We start from the raw sequence: 22,808 nt of genomic DNA, 5'->3' as shown, positions 1-22,808 counted from the left end.
ACTTGTTTATATATACTTGTGTATCGGGTATGAAAATGTAAATCTGCGAAATCCACATTTCCATTCATAGGCACATATTTTTTTGTGTGTGCATACACACTCAGACCTCTCTTTAACGAAGTTGAAGGGGGGCCACAATTATTTTGTTATATTGATTATAACAGTTTGTGGCAATGTATGCTCAGATGGGCGCGCACCTATAAGCATGCAAAGAAGGAAACCGCCTCGCAGCCCGATGTACCATTACGCGGCCACTCGTGTGACGGAAAATAAACACAGCCAAATCTCATTAACTCAAACATGCTTAATTCAAACTTCTCGTTGATTCGAACTCGCGCTGTGGTCCCGTCAAAGATATATGTATTCAAATGGGCGAAAACGCCCTGTAATTTGAATGCGCAAGCACTTGCAACGGTTAATTTGAACATACCGAGCTTCTGAAATGCTCTCAGCACCATGTGCTATCCCGCGGCGGCACCTCTCAATGCTGCGCGCGATGAAGAAAAAAAAGAAAAGGAAAGAGAAGACTGTAACGGATTGTTTGGTCCCTCTCAAACGCCGATCTGGGACGTTCCTGTGCTATGCTTCTCCCTTTTTCGTCTCTGCACATAGAGACCCTTCTCCTTTCAAGGCCATGCGCGGAGAGAGAAGAAAAAAAAGAAAGCTGTGGCAAAGAGTTGACTTTCTCTCTAATGACGATCTGCTTCTCTTTGCGTGGAGATGCTCCTCCTTTCTCGGTGAAGAGGGTAGCAGCAGAGACGCAGTCGTTGCTGCCGTCTTTCGAGAGTGCTAGTGCTGGAATTAGCCGCGCGCTATTATGCTTTGCAAACTCCGTGCTGATTGACTTGCTGCAAGGCAAACATGTGCAGATGTGCATCACCGATTACTTCAATTATTGATGAATATCCTCTCATTTGTGAATAAATGTAAGTCTTCTGAAGCTTCCCCATCGTGTGTTCTTAAGTGAGAAGAAAATCGCTTTGTACCGTGGCGCCACTTCTCGGTCATGTGACCCACTGAACGCTTCCTCAATCCTCTCTGCTGGCTGTGTGAGGAGGACGGCTCTCTCGGCCGCATGTGGCGTGGCTGTAAGGTCAGCGCGGAAGTTTTGAAAGAGCTGCAGTGAACGAGCAACAATCTCCGCAGAAAATGATGTACTTAACACACAATGGTCGGTTTTTTTATAGACTATTTGATAGACTAATTTAGTTCATTATATCCAGTTACCGGTTAATTTTACTTCATTACAACAAGGTTTAAAATGCATGGTTCTCAATGAAGCTTTCAAGGGCAATTTCATTTACTTCGTTATATCAATTATTTTGTTATATGCCATTGCATTATAACGAGGTTTGAGTATATAAATATATATTGATGCATACAAACTTTGTTTTTTTTTTATTGCAAATGTATTGTTATTGTGTATTACTTTGTTTTTAATGTGTTGCACTTATTCTTTCTCTGCAATGTATTGCTGTTATTTGTAAAGGGGGCAGTACCTCTGTCAAGCAGTAGTAGCTTTTAGTCCTGTCCCCTCTCTTTCAAGTGGGAGGAGAAATAAAACTGAATGAATGAATGTATGAATGAATGTAGTGTAACTCATGCCTACATCATAAAACTTCTGGGAAAATTTGTCAACAGCATAGCCCATTGAGCCACCGCATGTGCTGATGGCTGATAGTAGAGAATAAATGTTACTAGTAAAAAAAAGTAGTGCATGTTCATTGGTTTCTCTTTCAACCATAACTAGTATGACAGGTCAGAATCAATAATTAAACACCGAAAGCACTTCCTTTGTTTTTTATGTCATCATTGCCTTACTTTGTAGTAAATGTATACCAACTCTTGAAATTTTTACATAGCAGCAGTTCATAAGATCATCACCAAGAGGTAAACCAACAAGTCTAACTTTTTTACTTAAATTCAATTAATTATGATGGCTGTCAATTAATCCTAATGAGTCACTAAATAAACAATATAATTAAATTTGATTAATAATAATGACTGTTAATTAATTTTAGTGCATCCCTAAATATCAATTTCTATAATATCACTCGCCCGACGAAAAACTGAAACAGAACCATAAGCGCTGTCTGCAGTTGGAATTTTATTGCTTTTGCTGATTCTTTTAACCGTCCATTAGTATTAGAGAAGTGCCTGTAATTGAGACAAACTGGCCAAAATATTTCAGTTTTCGCAGTTACTAAACACATTAGTTGTATATACAAGTTGTTTGCTTTTAATTGGCAAGAAATAAAGCTGAAAGAGAGCAAAGCGATTCAGAGTTGATATCCTCTACTAAAGTGAACAAATATGCGCACTTGTAACAATGTTTATCAAGAACAGTATACTCTGCACCACTAAATACCATCTTAGGTTATCACGCATATAGTATAAAGATAGTTTTTCACAACTATGCTTCTCGAGTAGAAACGGGGCATATGAGTATTACAAGATCCTTCTAAAGGACTGCCCATTAGTTTTCTTAGGGAACAGATAAAGTATAAATAAACATGAAATTGCCAAATACACTTCTAGAATACTCAAAATAAATACAGCTGTCTGTACTGGTAGTAAAAAATCCAACAGCTACCCTTCTATTTCCTTCCTTCTATCAGTTTTTTTTTGTTTATCCTGTACTACCTGATATTCCTTATGCTAAAGGGAAGTTCGTGTTTACTGACGAGCGAGATGACTATAGTGCCTGTGCCACCTCCCTTCCAGTTTCTCTACTGCTAATACACCCCATTACTTAATGCCTGACAAAAGAAAACAAAGGGGCTTAGGTGCAATGTGTGAAAGTGCTTCTCGCTATGTGAAGCCATATTTTTAAGGTGAACACTGGCAGAGAGACCAATTTTTGCTATTTGACAATGGAGATGGGACCCGCAAATCCCAAGAAATAAAAGTTTGCAGAGCATGCTGAAAATTGCCTCACCAGTAGCTGAGAAAGTGCCTGCTGCTGCTGTTAACTGCTTATTTATGATAATTAGTTAACAACTTAGAGAGAAAAGCATATGAGCTCATCTTTACTTTTGTTGTGGATTTCAGACAGACTAAAACTGCTTTCAATTTTTTTTAATGCTGAACGGTTCATCATTTTGTATACAGATTTATTTATCATTTACATTGTGTGCACTGTCTCTTTTGGTAGAAGGCAATCGTAAAATTGCTAACACAGTTCAGATGCGCTATCTCTCAAAGTAGTATTGGCTGGTACACTTAAAAAATTTGACACAGTAGAATAAAATAGCATCAAGTCCACACCCTTGCTTCACTTTCTTGTAAGCTGGCAGATTTATTTTTTTTTAACAAATTACTTGTCAGTGCTTACTTTTGACCACGAGAATTGCATCTGGAGTGGCCAGGACGCTCTGCTTGCTGTTGATGGCTTCACATGACCATGCTCCCTGGTCAGATAGGCGCACATCACGGATGGTGACCGTGCCAAACCCATCATCACTTGTGGTCGATACTCGTGGCCTTGGTGGAATGTGGCCCCAATTCAAGCGCCAGTTAATGAGTGGAACTGGGTTGCCTATTGCCCGACAAGTGATGTTGACAGTCTCCCCTTCCATGGCATTGACAACTTCAGGAGGCGATTGCGTGATGGTTGGTGGTGCTATAGAGAGAGAAAACAAAAAAGACTCATTAATGGCAGCGCTCGTGTCATCTCCTCTTTGCTTGCATTCTTTTGCACTGCAAATTATGAACATAATCTGATTTACTCAATTTTCTATCCTTATTAAGCTACAAATTGACTTCACAAAGCAAGGTACAAAACAAATGAGATTTCAAGGGTGTCCTGGAACACTTTTCAAGTAATCAATGATTGACCTCAGTACTGCTGTTTATTGCTTCATGAATTGATTACCACAAAGACTTTTGAAAGGCTTCACTTGCAACAGAGTTATAAATGCTGCACGCTTTAATCACTTCCTCAATGTTCTCATCCCGTTGAGCCTGCTGGTAGCTAAACAGGGAGAGATGGCATAGTGGAAGTATAAGTTACATCGGCCTGTCTCATTGCGATACTAAGGTATGGCAGTGTGAAGATTGTGTTAGCAGACCATGGAGCGTAGCAATGGCAGATGGCAGAAAACCTATCTGACTTATCTATCACTTTTGATTTATGTTGGCTCTTAATTGACAGCATACTGTTGACTGTTAGACATTTCATTTCTAAACACGCTTTGCAATGCGCGATTTGGCTGACCTATTCACAGCAGTGTGTATATTTAACAGGACGTGTTCTTTCCCAAAGGGGAGGTTCACGACCCTTTCACGAAGGTAGGACTTTTAGCAAACGTGGACGACTTGCAGGCTATATACTATATATAGGGTGTTTAAAGAAATGTGGGCAATATTCTTAAAAAATAAGGAAAAGGCACTATTCGCTCGCTGTCGTCACAGTTGCTTTTTCTGTAGTGGCAGGCATCTTAAGAAGATTGAGGATATTATTTGGAATAGTACTTAAGAAATTTAAAATAATTAACTTCTTAAGTAGTAGAGTTAGGCAGTTAAGTCAAATGGGAGATTTGATGTCCTTCATGCGAAAAACCGATTGCCTTTTGAAAGTTTCGAAAAGCGGCCTCTAGTAATAACTGAATTAATGAAACTCTCCCCAAGTCTGTGGCAAAACCGAAATCGAAATGCAAAAGAGAGCAACTGAAATGAGAGAGCGTTGTTATATCAACCATCAACCGATTTCGTTGTGTGGGTGTGTGGGCTGCACTCGCAATTACAGCACCCATGATGCAAATACATTATCGAAGGGGGAAGAACTGCATCCAGGAAACCGCTGTTTTGAACAGTGGCGTCATGGTCGTCGTCTGCTTGTTGCATTTTTCGGTCCATTGGTTTCGGTTTCACCGTAGAATTTAGTTATTTTTAAAGGACCTTTCTGAAATCTCAAAGCGGCAATGGGTTTATCGGATCAAGGACTTGAATTCTTCTATTTAACATAACTGCCAAATTTCAATAATTAAAAAGTCAATTTATTTAACTTTCTTAATTATCATTCCAAATATCATTCAGTGGGCATGTCGGCTGGCCTGAGTGGGCATGTCGGCTGGCCTCGCGTCGACATCATGTCAAATCCGTTTATTTTCTTCATGCAGCTTCTCGTCTTGGGATCGACTGCGATGGTCCGAGAGACTCATTGCACATTCGTCCTCGCTGAACCTCTGGAAAATTTTGAAGACTGCGCAGAACAACCAGTGCACTACAAGCGGTGCTGGGAAGGATGGAAGGTGCCACGTGCGGCTACATCGACGTCACCGGATGGAGATATAAATTCACGGCATCCATCGAGCTTCTTCAGTGGGCATGTCGGCTGGCCTCGCGTCGACATCATGTCGAATCCGTTTATTTTCTTCATGCAGGTTAGTGATGATGTTTCATCTGTCATATGTGACCACCCTTTCTTTGTCCAGCTGACATGCCCATGTAGCTTAAGCAGAATCTGTTCTAGTGTACGCGAAATGCTTCTCTCTTTGCTTTTATTGTGTGGCGACGTCGAGCCGAATCCCGGCCCTGACGTTCAGAAGTTGCTTGCTGAGCTTTTGGATGGTCAAAAAAGCATTCGCAAAAAGCTGGATGGCATTGAACTGAAGTTAAAAAAAGTGGAAGAAGTTGCTATGGCTGTAAATGAGGTGAAAACAATGGTGTAAAAGTTGGAAAAAAGGGTCGTAAGCCTGGAAAACAAGCTAGCTGATCTTGAAGATAGAAATAGGCGGAACAACTTGATTGTCTTTGGTATACCGGAAACAACTAATGAAAGTTTCGATGAACTCAGCGAAAGTGTGTTGAAGGGTGTGTTTACGGATATCCTGGCAATACAAGTGTTGTCTGCGAAAAGAATTCATAGAATTGGGTGCAAACAACTACGTAAGCCTCGCCCTATAATTCTAAAGTTTATTGATTACCGTGACAGGATTGCTGTGCTTAAAAATTGCTTCAAACTAAAGGGTACAGGTTTTTTTATTTCTGAGGACTTCTCGGAAGCTACACGACATAAAAGAAGAAAACTTTGGGAAAGCACGGCGGAAAATCGAAGGGCAGGCGAAAAGGTGAAATTAATCTACGACAAAATCCGGGTTAACGGTGCTCTGTTTGTTTGGGATGCAGACCGTAATGAACGAGTGCCTCTTCCAGGTAATGTCATTAAGAAATCTCAACAGTGAACCGAAGTACAATCAGGCAATTCACTTCGCTGCATTCAGTTTAACGCCCGCAGCATCATTAATAAACTTGATGACCTGGAAAGTATCACAATAGCGCATGCACCCCATCTGATTGTAATAACAGAAACCTGGCTACATTCAGATATTAAGGACGATGAAATAGCGCCCCCAGGATATGGCATTTAGAGGAAAGACAGACCATCTCGTGGTGGTGGTGTGGCCATCCTGTTTAAAAACTACCTCAATGTGACTAGGCTTTCCGATAGAGACGGCATTGAAGGTGTCATTATTAAAATACACCTTGAGGAAATGAACCTGGTTGTGGGTGCTTTTTACTGCCCTCCGTATGCCGAGAAGGCGTTTTTTCATGGTATTAATGATTTTCTTTGTTCTTGCAACACAAGCACTTCTAATATATTGTTAGCTGGCGATTTTAATATTCCTCAAGTTAATTGGGACGCAGACTTCCCGGAACCGCTTTCTAGTGCTGCTGAGCCCTTGGTCGACATTGTTCTTTTTCATGACTTGACACAGTTAGTAAAACAACCCACCCGTGTTCAAAGTAACGCACAATCTATTTTGGATCTGTTTCTTGTGAGTGACAGAATCCTTTGTCGAAATCCTGCTTTGTGCGTCTATGACGGTGTATCCGATCATCAATTGTTATCTTTGAGCATTCCACTCCACGTAAGGAAAGAAAGGAAGGAAAAACGCATAGTGTCAAATTTCACTCGTACTGATGACGTCACCATTCTTTACCTGTTAGATATATCGTTTTCAGATTTCGGTGATATGTATGAATCAAGTAGTTGCTCTGTCAAAGATTTGTGAGGTTTCTTCAAGAATCTTGTTATGAAATGCGTCTCAAGTCATGTCCCCTCAAAGATTATCAGAACGCAATCTGTTCGCCCTTGGACGACGAGGGAAGTAGTGCGAGCGGGACGCAAACGAGCGGGACGCAAACTAAAGAAGATGCGCAAAATACTGCGCCAGAACCCGTCATCTTCTCATGTATCACAATTTTCTAATGTGCGTTAGAAGTTAAATGAAACCATAAAGAAGGCAAAAGACTACTTTTTCAACATATCTTTGAAAAACTTCTTGCTTTCTGCTCCTGCGAAGTTCTGGAGACACTTGTTACCTAGGAAGCAACAGGCATATGAAATCCTCATTAATGGAGAATCGGTAACTGATGAATCACTCCTTGCGTCATCGTTTAACAAGTTCTTCTGTTCAGTCTACACAAATGACGATGGGAAACAACCAAATTTTGCGATTTCTCAGGACGTACCCAAAATTTTTGACTTAATGATAACTGAAGAGGGTGTCTTATCACTGCTGCTTAAAATAATTATAAAGAAATCACCAGGAATTGATTGCATACCAAGCGCATTTTTAGTAAGGTATGCAGAATGGTGTTCAAAGTATTTATCTATTATATTCAAAAAAACATTGTCCACTGCAGAACTCCTGAGAGATTGGAAGCGCGCGAAGGTTGTTCCAATCCCTAAGGCGGAAGATCTTTCACTAAATGCGTCATACAGACCAATATCTTTACTTTGTACCTGCTCAAGATTGCAAGAACATATTTTTACGCACTTGTCAAACTTTCTGCAACAAAATAAATTGATTGATTGCCGCCAACATGGTTTTCGTAAGGGAATGTCGACGGTTACCCAACTCCTTGAGACAATACACGAGTTTGCCACAGCCTTAGATAAACAGAGTCAAATCGACATAATTTTTTTGGACTTCCAGAAGGCATTTGATCGCGTCTCGCACCATAAGCTTTTGTTAAAATTAAAACCCATATTACAAAATAACTCACTTCTCCCATGGACAGAGTCATACTTATTGTCTAGGAGTCAATGCGTATCAGTTGGCGGCTCGTGTTCACGCCCGGCGCCCATGCAATCAGGCATTCCCCAAGGGTCGGTTCTCGGGCCACTATTCTTTTTAGTTTATATAAATGATATCGTAAACGATATACCTGTCAAAATCAAACTGTTCGCGGACGATTGCATCCTTTATCAGGAAGTAAACACACCTGCCGACCAGGCATTGTTAAGTAGTGCCCTGGACAAACTTCATATTTTGTGTGAAAAATGGCAGATGAGCATCAATACTACAAGAACCGTCTCAATGACAATTTCAAGAAAGAAGGCACCACTTACTTTCCAGTATTCAATAAATGGTCGCTGTCTTAGTGCTGTAAATCGTTATAAATACTTAGGTTTAACAATCACTTCAGACCTCCGGTGGAATGAACATATCACTTTTCTAGAAAAGAAAGCCATGAAAAAGCTTGGATATCTTAGAAGATCATTACGACAGTTAACGCAAGAAATAAAACTATTAGCATATAAAACCTACATTCGTCTCTTTTGGAATATGCCTGCGTGGTCTGGGACCCATACACAAAGAAAAATATTGATAAACTAGAAAATCTACAAAGAAAAGCTGCTCGATTTATCTTTCGCTCATACAATCCCCTTACGTCAGTCACTGCTTTGCTTCAGACAGCAAACTTGGAAGCATTACATTTGCGGCGATATCGCGAAAGACTAATATATATGTATCTGCTCTACCACGATAAGCTTGGCATTGATTCAAGTGCGCATATAGAAAAAGTTGTGCGACGACCCACGCGGGCGGATCACTAAAAAAAATTACAGAAATTTTCTTGCAGAACGAACTTGTACATGGGGTCTTTTTTTCCACGAACTGTACGCGAGTGGAATCGCCTCCCTGGTGGGATTGTGGAGGCGGCGACAGTGGCGTCATTCTTATCGGAGCTAAAAAACTTATAGCATGTCTTCCTGCCATATTTGTACTCTTTGTTTTGTGACGTTGCGTTGTTAGTACACAAGTGATGTTAGTACTCACTTATATAGTATTATGCTATGTGCAATTGCATGTCATGCACTGAATATTTTTCTTTTTACCGCGTTAAAACCTGTGTGTCCGTGACATTCTCTGGGCGTAATAAATTGTGAAAATGTTCAGCGTGTTATATTTATATGTTACCTACTCCTGCTTATGGCTTCACTTTGAAGCCAGCAGAAATCCTGTAAATAAATAAATAATAAATAAAATATGTCTTCAACCCTCTTAAGATGCGTGTCGCTACATAAAAACTAACTGTGTAAACAGCGAGCAAATAGCGTCTTTTGCTGACTTTTAAACAATATTGTACACCTTTCTTGAAACACCCTGTATATTTTTTTGCTGACAATGGATCTTATATCTTGTGCTAAATAGCTCAACTATACATGAAGCTAAATATAAAATTAAACTAAAAGTAAAATTAAGCTAAATTAACTGCATGAAAATAAAATAAAAGCACAACACTGGATTCTGTTCACATATGAAATGCATCAAACATTTCTTGGCCCATTTCCCAGGCACTAGTGTGGATACAATAAAATAAAAGGTGGGGTAATATCTTGAGATTTTTTATCTTGGTAGCATATTAACTAAATGTTTTACAGTACTCAAGCAGCCTGTATAGAAGAATAGGCAGCTCACAGCATCCAATTTCATCAGATTTGTCCTGGCAGTCAAACTCTCCGTCACAGTGGAAACTTTTTGGGATACACTGGTCTCCAGAGCGGCACTGATATTCTCCCATTCGGCAAGGAGATCCTGGAATATTGTCACCTAAAAAAAAATTACAAAGAATGCAATTAAAGTGTTCGAATTAATATGGTTGAATATATGCAGTTTGACATTTACGGAAAAAGATTCAGCGATTTCGGAAAACTAAAGAAACCACCAGGCCTGCACGAAACGTGCAGCACTGTCATAGCTAAAGCTAGAAAAGCAGCCTTTTAGAAACATTTTAAAACTTTTTTGTGTAACGGCTACAAGCACACATGCAGGAAAACCCCTACACCATATGTCAGTGCAACGTTTTGAAGTGGGGAGGCATTCACCATGCCATCCTTCGTCATTTCTTGGGGAAACATGGCACCTGCTACACATTTGCAAAGAATTTTGTGCAATTTTTTTATGCTGTGGCTGACTACATTGAAGAATTTCATCTGAAACTTTAGTAATAAATTGTAACATTCGGAAACCACAAATTCACATTGTGCGACGCCTGGTAGTTCTAAAGCACTTTACTACTCGTACTAACGCAATGCCATTCTCTACATGAAGCATGTCTAGGGTCAGTTTGTATTCCAAGCACCCGCGTGGCTCAGTGGTAGAACATTGGGCAGGCATCTGGGTTTGAATCCCATCGTGCTCTTGGTGTTTGTTATTCACTTATTTTTTTTATTTCGTGCGAAAGTGGTTACGAACACTGGCGACAGTGGTGAACAACTACAGTAAACGCGACCCGTGTTGTAATCTCAAAACAGCTTTCACTGTAATAACCAATAGATCATTACATAGTTCTAATTAGAAAGGGTGTGCAGTTGAAATAGCAAAATTCTCATGGCAATGAAAAAGTCAGTCATCACTAGGTAAAGCAATGAATGCGATGAAGAAATAGCATCCTGTCCTTTTTCCTGTCCCTGGCACATGCCCATAGAATTCACGTTTCTCAACAACGAAACGCTGCTAAGCTGGTATCCTGCAACAATGAAGAACAATCAAGTACTTTCTCCATGAGGTTTCGGCTCGTGCAAGGTCAGCACACTCCACAATGAGCACAAATGTATGTTCTCTAAAGAGCGCAAAGTACCATAATGATTTGCTTGTGTTGTTGCCGACAGTTTCGTTTACAAAATCTCAACGGTGCTGAAAACAATTGCATACATGGCCATAGTCATCCACAATGCTGCTTGTTCAGACCTTGCAGCAGCTCGCTATTCGTCACGCTTGGGCTACCTTGCATGCAAGCAGTTTTGCTCGTCAAGTTTCTCTTGTCTATCGATCAATCAATGATTAGGAGGCTCATTTATGTAACATTCCACAACCACTGTGCAGCAACGTGACCAATCAATGACATTGATTAATGATGCCATTGTAAGCAGTGTGCACGAACCAGACGACACCAATGAACAGGGCACAAGACTCGGGGAGAATACGATGAACCCAAAGGATGTCTTGACAAAACAATACAAACATTCACCAGAATGCACATTGATGATGTCGCATTAGATTACCTGCTGCTTTGTGAAGAAATATGCATTCACTACATAGCAAGGATTGACAAGAAATGGTAAAAAAATTTTGGCATAGATGTTTATTTTTCTGTCCACTTCCCTATTTGTACTATGTTATTTCATAATCACAAAATTCTAGAAATGGCATAATTTCGTAATTTCTCCACCAATTTCACTCTAATGAAGTTCAATTGTAGTAACATGAACAGAGAAGGGAAAAAGTAGATAATGTGTTCACTTACGGCAGCTCCTCTCATCTGTGCCATCACCACAATCGTCGTCTCCATCACACAAATAAACCTTGAGAATGCATTTCTTGTTGTCGCATTGCATTTCATTTGGTTCACAGAGAGAAGGTTGAGCTAGAACAAAAGCAAATAGTTATTTGTTACAGATCCAGCCATAGCATTCACAAAGGCCCCTGAAGATACATTAAGAAAGATAACTGAAAAGTAACGATTGAATTGCTAATGAGTGTGGAAAATAAACTGATGCAGTTGAATCTTAGTAACTTGTAAATGTTAACTTTTGGCCATATTGGTGCAGGATGAACTTGAAAAAAGCAGTAGTAGCAAATGATTGACATGTGGGGTTTAACGTCCCAAAACCACCATATGATTATGAGAGACGCCATAGTGGAGGGCTCCAGAAATTTCAACCACCTTTGACGTGCACCCAAATCTGAGCACATGGCCTACAACATTTCTGCCTCCATCAAAAATGCAGCCCCCTCAGCCGGGATTCAATCCCGCAACCTGCGGGTCAGCAGCCGAGTAACTTAGCCACTAGACCACTGCGGTGGGGTACTACTAGCAAACACACACCGACACAAGCGAAGAAGGCACAGACAAATGCTCAGCTTTTTACAGACAATTTTATTCGAAGGATTGGGGCGAGATGAAAATATACACGTGTGTGTTACTTTGCACACCAATGTACAGGCTGTTTTAGGGGGAATCTCTGATTGTCTCGCATCGCGATGCAACTAGCACTGCAATCGCACGTCGACAGCAGCTCACGTGTGCGCAGACGCTTCAAAGGTGCAGAGTTGAACCACGTTGTCTGCAACGACTGGGCGCATGCTGCGTTGTCGGCCAGCACACAGATGTCATTTTTAATGCCGGAAGTGAGCCGACACTCTGCACAAGTTATTTTCAGTTATATCTGCGCTGCTAGATGGGATATGAAAAAACAAGGACCAACAAACTCACGCATGCTTTCTTTGTGTCCTGTCTTGCTGTGAAATTTTTTAAAAGTTCCCATACCAACTTGTCCAACTTTCAATGCTTGTCTGCACTAAAGGCTGTGCAATGCCAGCCTCTGAGCCTTTATTTGTGATGATGGGGTGCTAGAAACAGTATTTGGCAGTATACCTTGTTTTCTCTATCAAAACATTGTGGCACGGTGTGCATTCCTGAATGTTTCTTGATAGTGTGCACTCGAGTAAGCTTGGATGAGAACGGCACGATAATGAGTATGCAGCATGCAAGGTTTCTATTTGACTTTAAATAAAACAAAGCACCCAGTGGTGACTGCCGAGCAGCTAAGCAGCTTTAACACAACAGAACAAATGGGAATGAAATAAGGAACGATTTAGGATAGAACAACCACCTGAACGTGCTTATTCTCGACATTTCATCACAACAGAAAGGACTCGCTCTCAGCGCTGAAATGCACCCTCAACACTACCAAGTTTTTGTTCCCAGCGGTAGCAATGATAGCGCTCATTCTAGATGGCAGTAACTGCATGGTGTCAGCAATGTGTTTCGCCACAGCATGTCCCATTTATTGACGACAGGGGCGTGGCATCACAAGATCCAGATTGAGCTGAATAGAACAAAGGGTTGTCTGCTGTACACTTTTTTATTGTTTTCTTGCCCAAAAAGAGCAGTGCTGTGTTGGTTATCTGGTTTACCATGCCCAGTATACCAGAAAGAGAGCAACATAAGATTATTGAACTCTGTTGTAAAAACTACACTACATTTCGGAGCCGGCTAGCGGGTTTTTTGGTAACGAAATATCTTTGTAAAGAGACACGTTAAGGCTTTGTCCTCATCTAATACATTCCTGAATTCGTTCCCATTTGTTTTATCGTGTTAGGCCAGCACAGCAGTACGAATTCTACTGTAGAGTGCTTTTCTTCCTTCAAAGTCAAATCAAGACAATGCACATTGCATGCTAATTGTCGTGTCCTTCTCTTATCTCACACAGTGAATAAATATGCATGAACGCACACTTGTAAACAGCTTTTTGGCTTCAGGTCCGACAAGCGTTTGTTATCTGTAAATAGATTATGAAATAAACCTGCATTCATTCATTCATTTATTCACCATGACATTTCAAGAGAGAAAACAAGGTATATAGTCGTATTCTGCTTGTAGCACTCCATTATCACAAATAAAGGCCGAGAGGTTTAGTGCAGATTAACGACCCAGTTTCTGCGCTAACCATAATATTCGCGCACTGGCCAGCGATGCAGCAAGCAAGAGCCGCCAGAGCGGACGACGCGGTTCAAAACTACACTCCTGAGTCATCTGCGCACGCCAAGTTGCTGATGGCACGTGGTTGCAACGCTAGCCACATCACGATGCCACACGCTTCAAGATTTTTACTAAGTGTGAAACAGCCTGCAGATTCTAATAAAGCAAAGTTGAAAATATAGGCACTCATCCATATCTAACAACATTTTCCTTGTCTGCGTGTTCTTGTGAATACAGTGGTGCCCCGATTTCTGACTTCCCACCTATACTCGAAATAATGAAGGTGCCCCTACATTTCTGGGCCAATCTTTATAGCTCACACATTCTAATAAGGTACAATATAATGAGATCTAAAGATAACAATGACAAGGAATGTATAGGAGATATTACTATATGAGAAGTAATTGTGATGTAAATGTGAAGAACGAAAAGGGGATGAAAAGAAAACTTGCGTCCGGTCGCATCCAAACCTGTGACGCTCGAATAACGCGTTCAATGCTCTAACACTGAGCTACGGCGGCGATCGTACCCCGTTAGCTTTATAGGGCACATATACACATTTAACGTGGGAGGGTCAGTCAGCGCCACTAGTAACCACTATGGCATTTGCCTGCTGGTGCCATGTAGCACGTGATCTTATTGCAAGCTGACCAGCAATCCCTGCTGTACCCCCTAAAGGCATCAAGTCTGTCAGAATGACATCCTAGCTATGAATGAAGGAAAGAAGTGCTTTCTTTATTAAGACTTTCAACATTAATGAGAGCTAACAGACACTAATGCCAGGGCTAAAGTGCAGAGGGTGCTATTAGAACTAATTGTAATGTAAATAAAAATTAGGAAAAGTGGACGAGAAGATAACTTGCCCCTGATCCCAACCAGTAGTCCTTAAGTGGACACTTCTTTCCTTCATTTTAATAAGACAGTGTGTTTTGCAGTTTCGAGCAACTATTGGATTTCATCTGCAAAGAGTGTGACATGAATAACTGGGACAGGCAGTTCTTCCAGACAGCACTGATTCGGGAATTGAAATTCTAGAAGACGATTTTTTTTTTAATTTTAAGCAACCAACTTACAATGCAAGCTACGAACGTACTAGCATGTGGCCACAGTGCGAGTATTATTTTTAACACAATAAACAGAACTATCATGTATAGATACAATCAGAATCCTTATTTGGTGGAAGCAGCAAAATGTATCTCCAGTGAAAGTTAACACAGCTCTGTTTAGTCTCAATAAAACAACACTGTAGATGCAAGACTGTCAGCACTACACTGCATGCTACTCACTTGTGCAGTGATACAAGATAAGTAATGAACTATGAAAGATGGAAACTCATGCACATTATAAACTGATGCAGGGTATTTATTTGCATCATTTATGATTGCTGCATCGACCAACATCACAGCGACATGACCAACAGCTTAGGCATTTCACTAGAAAGTGTTGGATATAAGCAAGGATTTGGCCACCTTGCAATATTCTAATCAAACCGACGTTAAGTTTCTCACTGACAAAGCAGTTCGGTGCTACACACAGTGCGCATTTCTTAGAGCAAATGTCATGCACAACTAACCCCTTTTAAAAGCAACAGGCTAAGAGGGACAAGAAGGTATGGCAAGGATTAGTTCACCCATCGTATCATCAGCCAGCCTGCCTGAGGCCCTTATTATCACCTTTAAGCACATTGTGGTTTCGTCTGTCAACTCCCATCTTTAACCTTCAAGTTGCAAGATGATGCAATAACATGCTTTCACAAAATCATGCCGTTCACCTGTTGTCACCTGCTGCCAGCATGTTCAGTGCACAGGCTGTATGAACATGACGCAAGCATTTACGTACCACAGTTTTTCTCGTCGGAGCCGTCATCACAGTCATAGTCCCCATCACAGACGTATTTCCGTGGAACACACTTTCCATTTTGGCAGGTAGCTTCATCGTGTTTGCAAGCTCCTAGTGGCCGTTCCAGTTTTGGTGTTGGTGGAGTGTCTGCAGGAATGACAAATCGTGTCTCTCGCATTCACGTGTCTCAGAAAAGGCGAAGCAGCAAGCTGAAGCAGTTTCTGCCCGCAGTAGTTTACATCTAAATAAGCTAAACATGCAGCAAGTTGGCCTTCTTTGGTATAAATCGTATCTCCAAAATCTGCACATAGCATGCAACATATTGAACCTGGAGGTCACGTGATTGACACTGCTACATTACAAGTGTTCACACATTCTGTTTATAGTTTTCCTAAACCATAGTTAGAAGGCAAATAAATGTTCCTCCAAGTGAACATGTTCCTCCAAGTGAAAATCTAAATTTACGTTATGTACAATTTAAATATTGAAAGCTAGAAATAAGTGATGTGAGCTGCTTAATTATCTAAATATTGAAAACAAATTGCAAGTACAAGCTCTCACCGTCCCTTTCCTGCTTTGAAACCCACGAAAACATTTGTTGCACCTTTAACCCTAGCATCATCCGACATATTGCTTTATGCGTGGCCAAGCAGGAGAAAAAGTTTCTCACCAAGACGAGCCAGTCCAAGTGCAAGTTAAAAAAGAAAAAGTACAACCAGCAATTAATATGCAAAACATGACTCTTAGAATGCCAAAACTGTTGCACATGCAGTTACGAATCCATTGAAAGATGAATGGCAAATATATGCAGGTAACTCTGATACACATGCAATGTATGGTGAATTCTCTTGAATGAAATTTTTTAGTCTATTACCAATATGGTTATACCACCCAAGAGTTAGCCGCCATTCAGCAACACATGCAATTCTAGCAAGCACTGTTGACTGCACAAGAGATTTCAAAACATCACCTATCTGTGAATAATAGCTATGAAGGAATTGTTTAATACGTGGCCCAACCATGCAGCAACTGAAATACTGTAACACACTAGCATTTTCCCTGGAGCAGTAACCATTACCTTTTTTGTAATCTACACTGGTTTTCAGACCCTGAACATAGTGCTTTTAACAGACAACATGCACACACACTTCCTACATTTGTTCAATCAAAAATGACTAACTTCAATAATCTAAAATAAAACAAGTAATAGTGTTCACCTCAATTAGATTCATACACACACTATATACGACTAATTTGTGTGCTGTCTCTGTTGAGTATAATCAGCAGCATGAGCTATTACTGCCTCCACAAAAGTGCTTGCTTCATATGTCTTAAAGCTATGAGAGAGCAGGCACAACAATTTTCTTTAGTTATGTGAATGAATAAAACTAACGGGCCTCCATCTTTGAAGCTCATTGGCAACTGTACATTTATTGTTGACCTTATTAAGTCTTCTTCACCCACATTGAAACCTCTGAATAGCCTTGAAGTTGTGTGTTTGAAGAACAGTGATAGAAGGCTAGGCTATCAAAGCAAAGTTTATTTTACTGGAATAGATTTGTTAAATTTCTTGAAGTAGCACGTCTAAGCTACATGTGAAGATAGTGCTAATAAATAAAGTTCGAATAACATGAAACATGATTGGCACCATTTATTGCAACATGCAAAGACATACATGCAGTACAGCTCAATGCAAGTACCTTCATATGTATTCGGATCAATTTTTGGAAGGAAGTCTCCATAGTAGGGCTCAGCTGAGGCATTAATTCAATAAAGAAGATGCCACAATGTTAACGAGTACGATTTATAATGCAAGAAAGCTTCATGCATCAACACAGAACTATTAGTCAAGCCCAAAAAGCATGGCCTGTGTATTGCAGCGTACAGTTTATTCTTGCATAGCGTCAACGTTAGAGCATGTCACTTGCAATGACTAGTCACAACTTGAAAGCCCTTTTTTTTAATCTAGAAAACAAGACGCCCACTACAAGAGTCTACTGACAAACAATAAAACAAAGTAAATGACCTACTTAATTTCTTTGCTATTAGCAACAATTATATCTTAATGCTAAAGATGACAGTTTAATGCAATGTAACTTTATAGGCTTTGAGTACAAGTACAGCTTAATTTTTCATTATATGACAAAATCATACATGTTGATGAATGCTAAAAATGAATTCCCGCTTCACTGAAAAGCTTTATGCACTTGTTTTTCTTGACGTTTCTCGAAGAAAAGCATAAACAAATTTGAAATATTCTATTGCATATCATTCCTAAATATGCTACGCATGTATTTCACACAGGTCACATACACTACATTCTCATGAACTTGAGCATTTAGCCACACAAACCACTTGAATCACCTACTGGAATGCTTTGATAGAAACCTTCACAAATATTTATAAAAAGGTATTACATAGTTAGACCCTAAAATGGCAAGGTGAAAAAACAGCTGACATGCACATATCTTAATAAAAGGGCTTTAACACAAAAATGACTGAGCCACACTTATATGTAAAGAGCTTCAAGCAAAGCTCATATTTGCATGCTTTTCTCACAAGCTACGAACATTGTCTGGAGCCACTGGTTTTGATGTATTCGGCACATATGAAGAGTGACTGGAACAGGCACTGTATGGCAAGCACACTACATGTAGCAGCTAGGCAAACTGAATGTATACCACTCAACAAAAGGCAGAAAGTGCCAGATACATTAACAGGCAGTACCATTAAAAATGGTGGATTGTGCCTGTTGTAGTCAACACTTTTTATTTAATGGAAGAGTTTTACATCCAGGATTGACTTAAAACTGCAAGTAAATGATAGAAAATGCCTCACACTCAACATGCTGTTTCAGCGATTGTGAGACCACAAAAGCGTCCCGGACAACAACAATAACAAAAAAAAAAAAAAGATGGTGGAAGCAAGGGCAATGTGCACAGTCCAGGTGACAACTTCAAAAAAATGACTGAAAACATACTGATAACATCAGCTCAACACACATTGTTCTCGGAATAGTCCAACATGTATACACGACGCGCACCACGCATTTATATTATGTTCAATGCACATTTAGATGCATGAGCTATAAGCCACACGCAGGCAAATTTCGGGAGCACTAGGAAACGCCCATGACAACAGGCTTTGCAGCTGATTATTGTGCTAACAAAGAAACAGCTACTCACAAATGTTAGAGGCAATATAATAACAGCAAAAAGAAAAGAGACAGCTGAAGCACACCAAGCACCCAGAGTTGCCAAACAGCCAGAGTTTGCAAAGGGAGGCCTGCAGTCTCAGGGAAGGGGGGCACAGTAATCTGGATATTTACATGGCTGCACGGTGAGGAAAGCAGCCTTCTGAGCTCCTGATGTGGAGGCCTGGACACCCACGGCCTTGCAAAGGTAGACGCCCCCGTGCTCAAGCTGCACGTTGGGCATCGTCAGCCTCCCTCGAGCATCAGTTGACTGTGGAGGCAAGGGGCTGTCATCCGGCCGTGTCCACTTAACCTGGGAGCGCCTGGTGCCCTCATCTCTGCAGCGGAACACCACCTCTTGGCCTGCACGAGGTACAACATAAAGGTGGTTTCCCTGTGAAAAATACTTCACGACTAACCTCACAGATGAAAGTCTGCAAGTTGAATGCTTCCTGGGTTGTTAAACCATATTGAAGTGACCGACTACCTCAATAAGACTTTACCAGTTGCGATTAAACAATTATGAGTGGGTGACTCAAAATACTTAAAATACGAGCACATGACTACCCTGGGCTGTCCCTATCTTGTGTCCCTGTGTAGTTGAGCCTTCATATTTCAAGCACACATGATGGCGGCTTTTAGTGCTATAATTGTTCACAGGAATATCACGTTTCCTGTGGAAGGACATTGTTTCGGGACAGTTAAGAAGCAGCGAGGCTCTTAAGGACACTCCTGAGAAAGTCTACGATGTTGCCCGGATAGTACCTCGTTGGAAGCAATATATTCGCTCACAGCAAAAACACAGTTGGACTAGCTGCATCAATTTGATCATTAAATTATGTATAAATGAAGTGCAACTATAGTGAGACTATGGTGAACTACTAGACTGAATACATCAATTGGAATACTCTACCTGTTACATGGTTAGCGCAAGTATTATTTCTCTTGCCAGAAGACAGGCCTGTTGCAATGAGTAGACATGTGGAGGATATCGCATCGATATGCATGCTCTGCCCCATGTGTTAGTCGTTTACCTTTGAAGTACATAAGTAACTTGAAGTTCAAACAAAACAGTTTTTGGATTTTGGACTGTGGGATTCTAGTTTGTGAAACATCTTGCCCCCCTTTTATTCATCACGAGATTGCTAAATATGAACTTTAAACATGAAACTTACTGCTTGAGTGAACTGATATACATGCAGCATGAAGTTTCAATATTAAAAAATGATGAACATTGATGTTTCAAATAACAAAGCTTTGAAAACCAAAAAAACATGCAGAAAATTGAGCAACCAGAGTCATTTTTTTTTTCAAGGGAGAACACTGACCTTGGATATACATTGTGGCAAAAAAAATCTGTTTTCTGAATATTGCCACTTGATTGCAGCAAGAAAGCAAGAAAGATGACAATACAAATATACATGTGCTATGTAGGACGATAGAAAGAATAAAGAAGGAGAATTCGCTGGCGCACAGTATTGAAAGAGACTGACCTGCTGCTGTTAACCCGATCTCTTTCTTAAGACCTCTGCTTTGATGTTGCAACATTTACTTTTGCAACATACAGGTATACAATATTTTCCCAACATACAGGCATTGCCAGAAGCCCTGGCCAGGTTTCTTGCATGTTGGATTGATGATGTCAACCACAGCAGCTATTTATATCACCAAGACAAGCTATATTGAGAAAGCCCGGAAAAATGGGCACTGCTTCTGGTTGACTTGTGCTCCAGAAGTGGGCATAAAGGCCCTCGTCTCAGCATCCATTAAAAACATTTCATTATCTTCTGTTACACATGGCTAAAATTCAGCTTTATATGTTTTCTTAGCTTTTTTTCAAAACAAGCTTTCACACACCCTGCATGTTTGGTACAACAATTTCTCAAGCTTTAGAATAGCTATAACTAACATTTTTTTCTGTATGAAGCTAAATGCATAAAGTCCATTGTGCTGTAAGCATATTCTTTCTCATCTATAGTTTTTGTATTCCCTTGTTCTTGATACTTAGTAGCTGTACTGTAAAGACAATTTCACTGGGCTGCTGAATTTTTAATCTTTATAGAATTTAAAAACTGCTTGACGCCCTTGAATTCTTATTTATTCTACTTTTTGCCTATGCATTGAATAAATTCCTGCTTAGTTTATTATTGTTCTCTCACCAAACAATAGTTTAATGTTTCATCATCTCCATATTTATATTATCCAAAGAAATCCTTGTTTGACCTCCCCCCCCTTATGTAATATCCTGTCAGGGGCCCTTATGGGAAAATAAATGATGATGGAAAAAGATATTGCACACTTAAAGGGGCCCTGCAAGACTATTTGAGCACGTATTTTACATCGGTTCTTCTGGTGCTGTGAAACGCGCGCGATATTGTTGCAAAATGGTAACGCCGGAATCAACGCTGTTGTAACTTTAATTCAGGAGACAAACTATCTTGACTAAGCTACGGCGACACACATCGGCTATTTTTGTTATGGGAAGTGATGTGTCATGTTAATTGGTGACAATGATCATTCACTATTGATTGGCTTTACGCAACAAATAGCATGCAATATTTATGTGGTGGTAGCTAGGCCATACGAGTAAAGTGACCCCGCCCGAAGAATATGTCTATATCTTAAACAGTGTGACCATGGGAGCGACTGCTACCCGACGCCATCAAAAAGAGCGGTAGTGAGGTATTGTGTGAAGAACACTATGCAGTGACATTTTCGGTATGTCTTTACGAGACACGCACTGTGATTGGAAGCGGTCTCTGACCTGAGCAGGAGAGTGAAATGCGAAAGAAGATTTCTTGTCATCGTCTGCTCAACTTGGTAACTTCAAGGACTCATAAATTCACTTTCCGTGCACCGATTTCTATAATCCTTGTTGCATTCGTTTCAGTAATCATATACATATACATATATACACATATACACATATATATACACATATACACATATATATACACATATACACATATATATACACATATACACATATATATACACATATACACATATATATACACATATACACATATATACACATATACACACATATACACATATACACACATATACACATATACACATATATATACATACATATATATATATATATATATATATATATATATAGTTATAAACTTCGAGAATAGTGCAGTATAGGAAACAAAACAATAAAATATTTATTTATTCCTAACAGTTTCGGCTGGTGGACCAGCCTTCTTCGGAGGAGTGGAGGATATATATATACACACATGTATTGTCACGATGAGTCACAAGTACTGGGGGATTTATTAAACCACCAGGTAGCTAGCACTTTTTGACAAGTACGACTGGATGGAGATGACCACGGGCTGTTAAATGGTTCAATAATGCCATCGTCAAGCATCTCGGTGACTTGCGTACGTATTGCTTCACGTTCTTTGGCCAACACGCGGTAGGGGTTCTGGTGTATCGGACGTGCGTCCTCGTACGTGATGATCCTGTGTTGAGTGACGGACGTCTGGCGGATCTTTGAGCAAGTTGCGAAGCAAGACCTGAACTCGAACAAGAACGCTCGTAGTGCAGTCTGGTTAACGGTGGACAGATCAGGATTGATGTCAATATTACTCATTGACGTGTCGGCGGTATCCACTATTTCCGACGTGAAACAGTTGGTGACGTTTGCTACTTCGTGGGCAAACGCTATCGAAGTGCCACGGAAAAGATGTCGATGCTCGTTGCTAAAGTTGGTTACGCGCAATTCAGATCGACCATCATGAAGGTGTATTACACTTCTAGCTACACAAATGCCTTGCTGCAGGAGGTGTTCTAAATTTGTCTCAGCCACCACATCGCCATCGCCCAAACCACAGCATGTTACGTCGACTAGAACACTTGTTCGTGGAGGAAGCGTCACACTCTGTTCAGAAATACGGAGTACGTCGACACGCCTTCCACCATCCTGCACGTTGATTGCTCGCTGGGCTGAGAACGTGACGCGGCGCTCTTGCAGATCAATGAT

The 22,808-nt window shown here is 40.4% G+C and overlaps 1 protein-coding gene across 33 annotated transcripts in view; it reads right to left on the bottom strand.

The window, feature by feature from the left end:
• Positions 1-22,808, bottom strand: part of trol (terribly reduced optic lobes) — a 531,158-nt gene that overhangs the window by 230,797 nt on the left and 277,553 nt on the right. For all 33 annotated transcript variants that reach the window (XM_075888764.1, XM_075888744.1, XM_075888745.1 and 30 more), the window contains 5 exons: positions 18,947-19,174; positions 15,619-15,765; positions 11,542-11,661; positions 9,714-9,845; positions 3,335-3,622 (listed from right to left, as the gene is read on the bottom strand). In XM_075888764.1, the coding sequence (XP_075744879.1) occupies positions 3,335-3,622; positions 9,714-9,845; positions 11,542-11,661; positions 15,619-15,765; positions 18,947-19,174 (915 nt within the window). The remainder of the gene's footprint in view (positions 1-3,334; positions 3,623-9,713; positions 9,846-11,541; positions 11,662-15,618; positions 15,766-18,946; positions 19,175-22,808) is intronic.

Source organism: Rhipicephalus microplus, chromosome 3, assembly GCF_043290135.1.
Source record: "Rhipicephalus microplus isolate Deutch F79 chromosome 3, USDA_Rmic, whole genome shotgun sequence".
NCBI classification, from domain to species: Eukaryota; Metazoa; Arthropoda; class Arachnida; order Ixodida; family Ixodidae; genus Rhipicephalus; species Rhipicephalus microplus.
The sequence above is the reverse complement of the archived record's forward strand: the minus strand, read 5'-3'. Positions and strand labels throughout refer to the sequence as shown.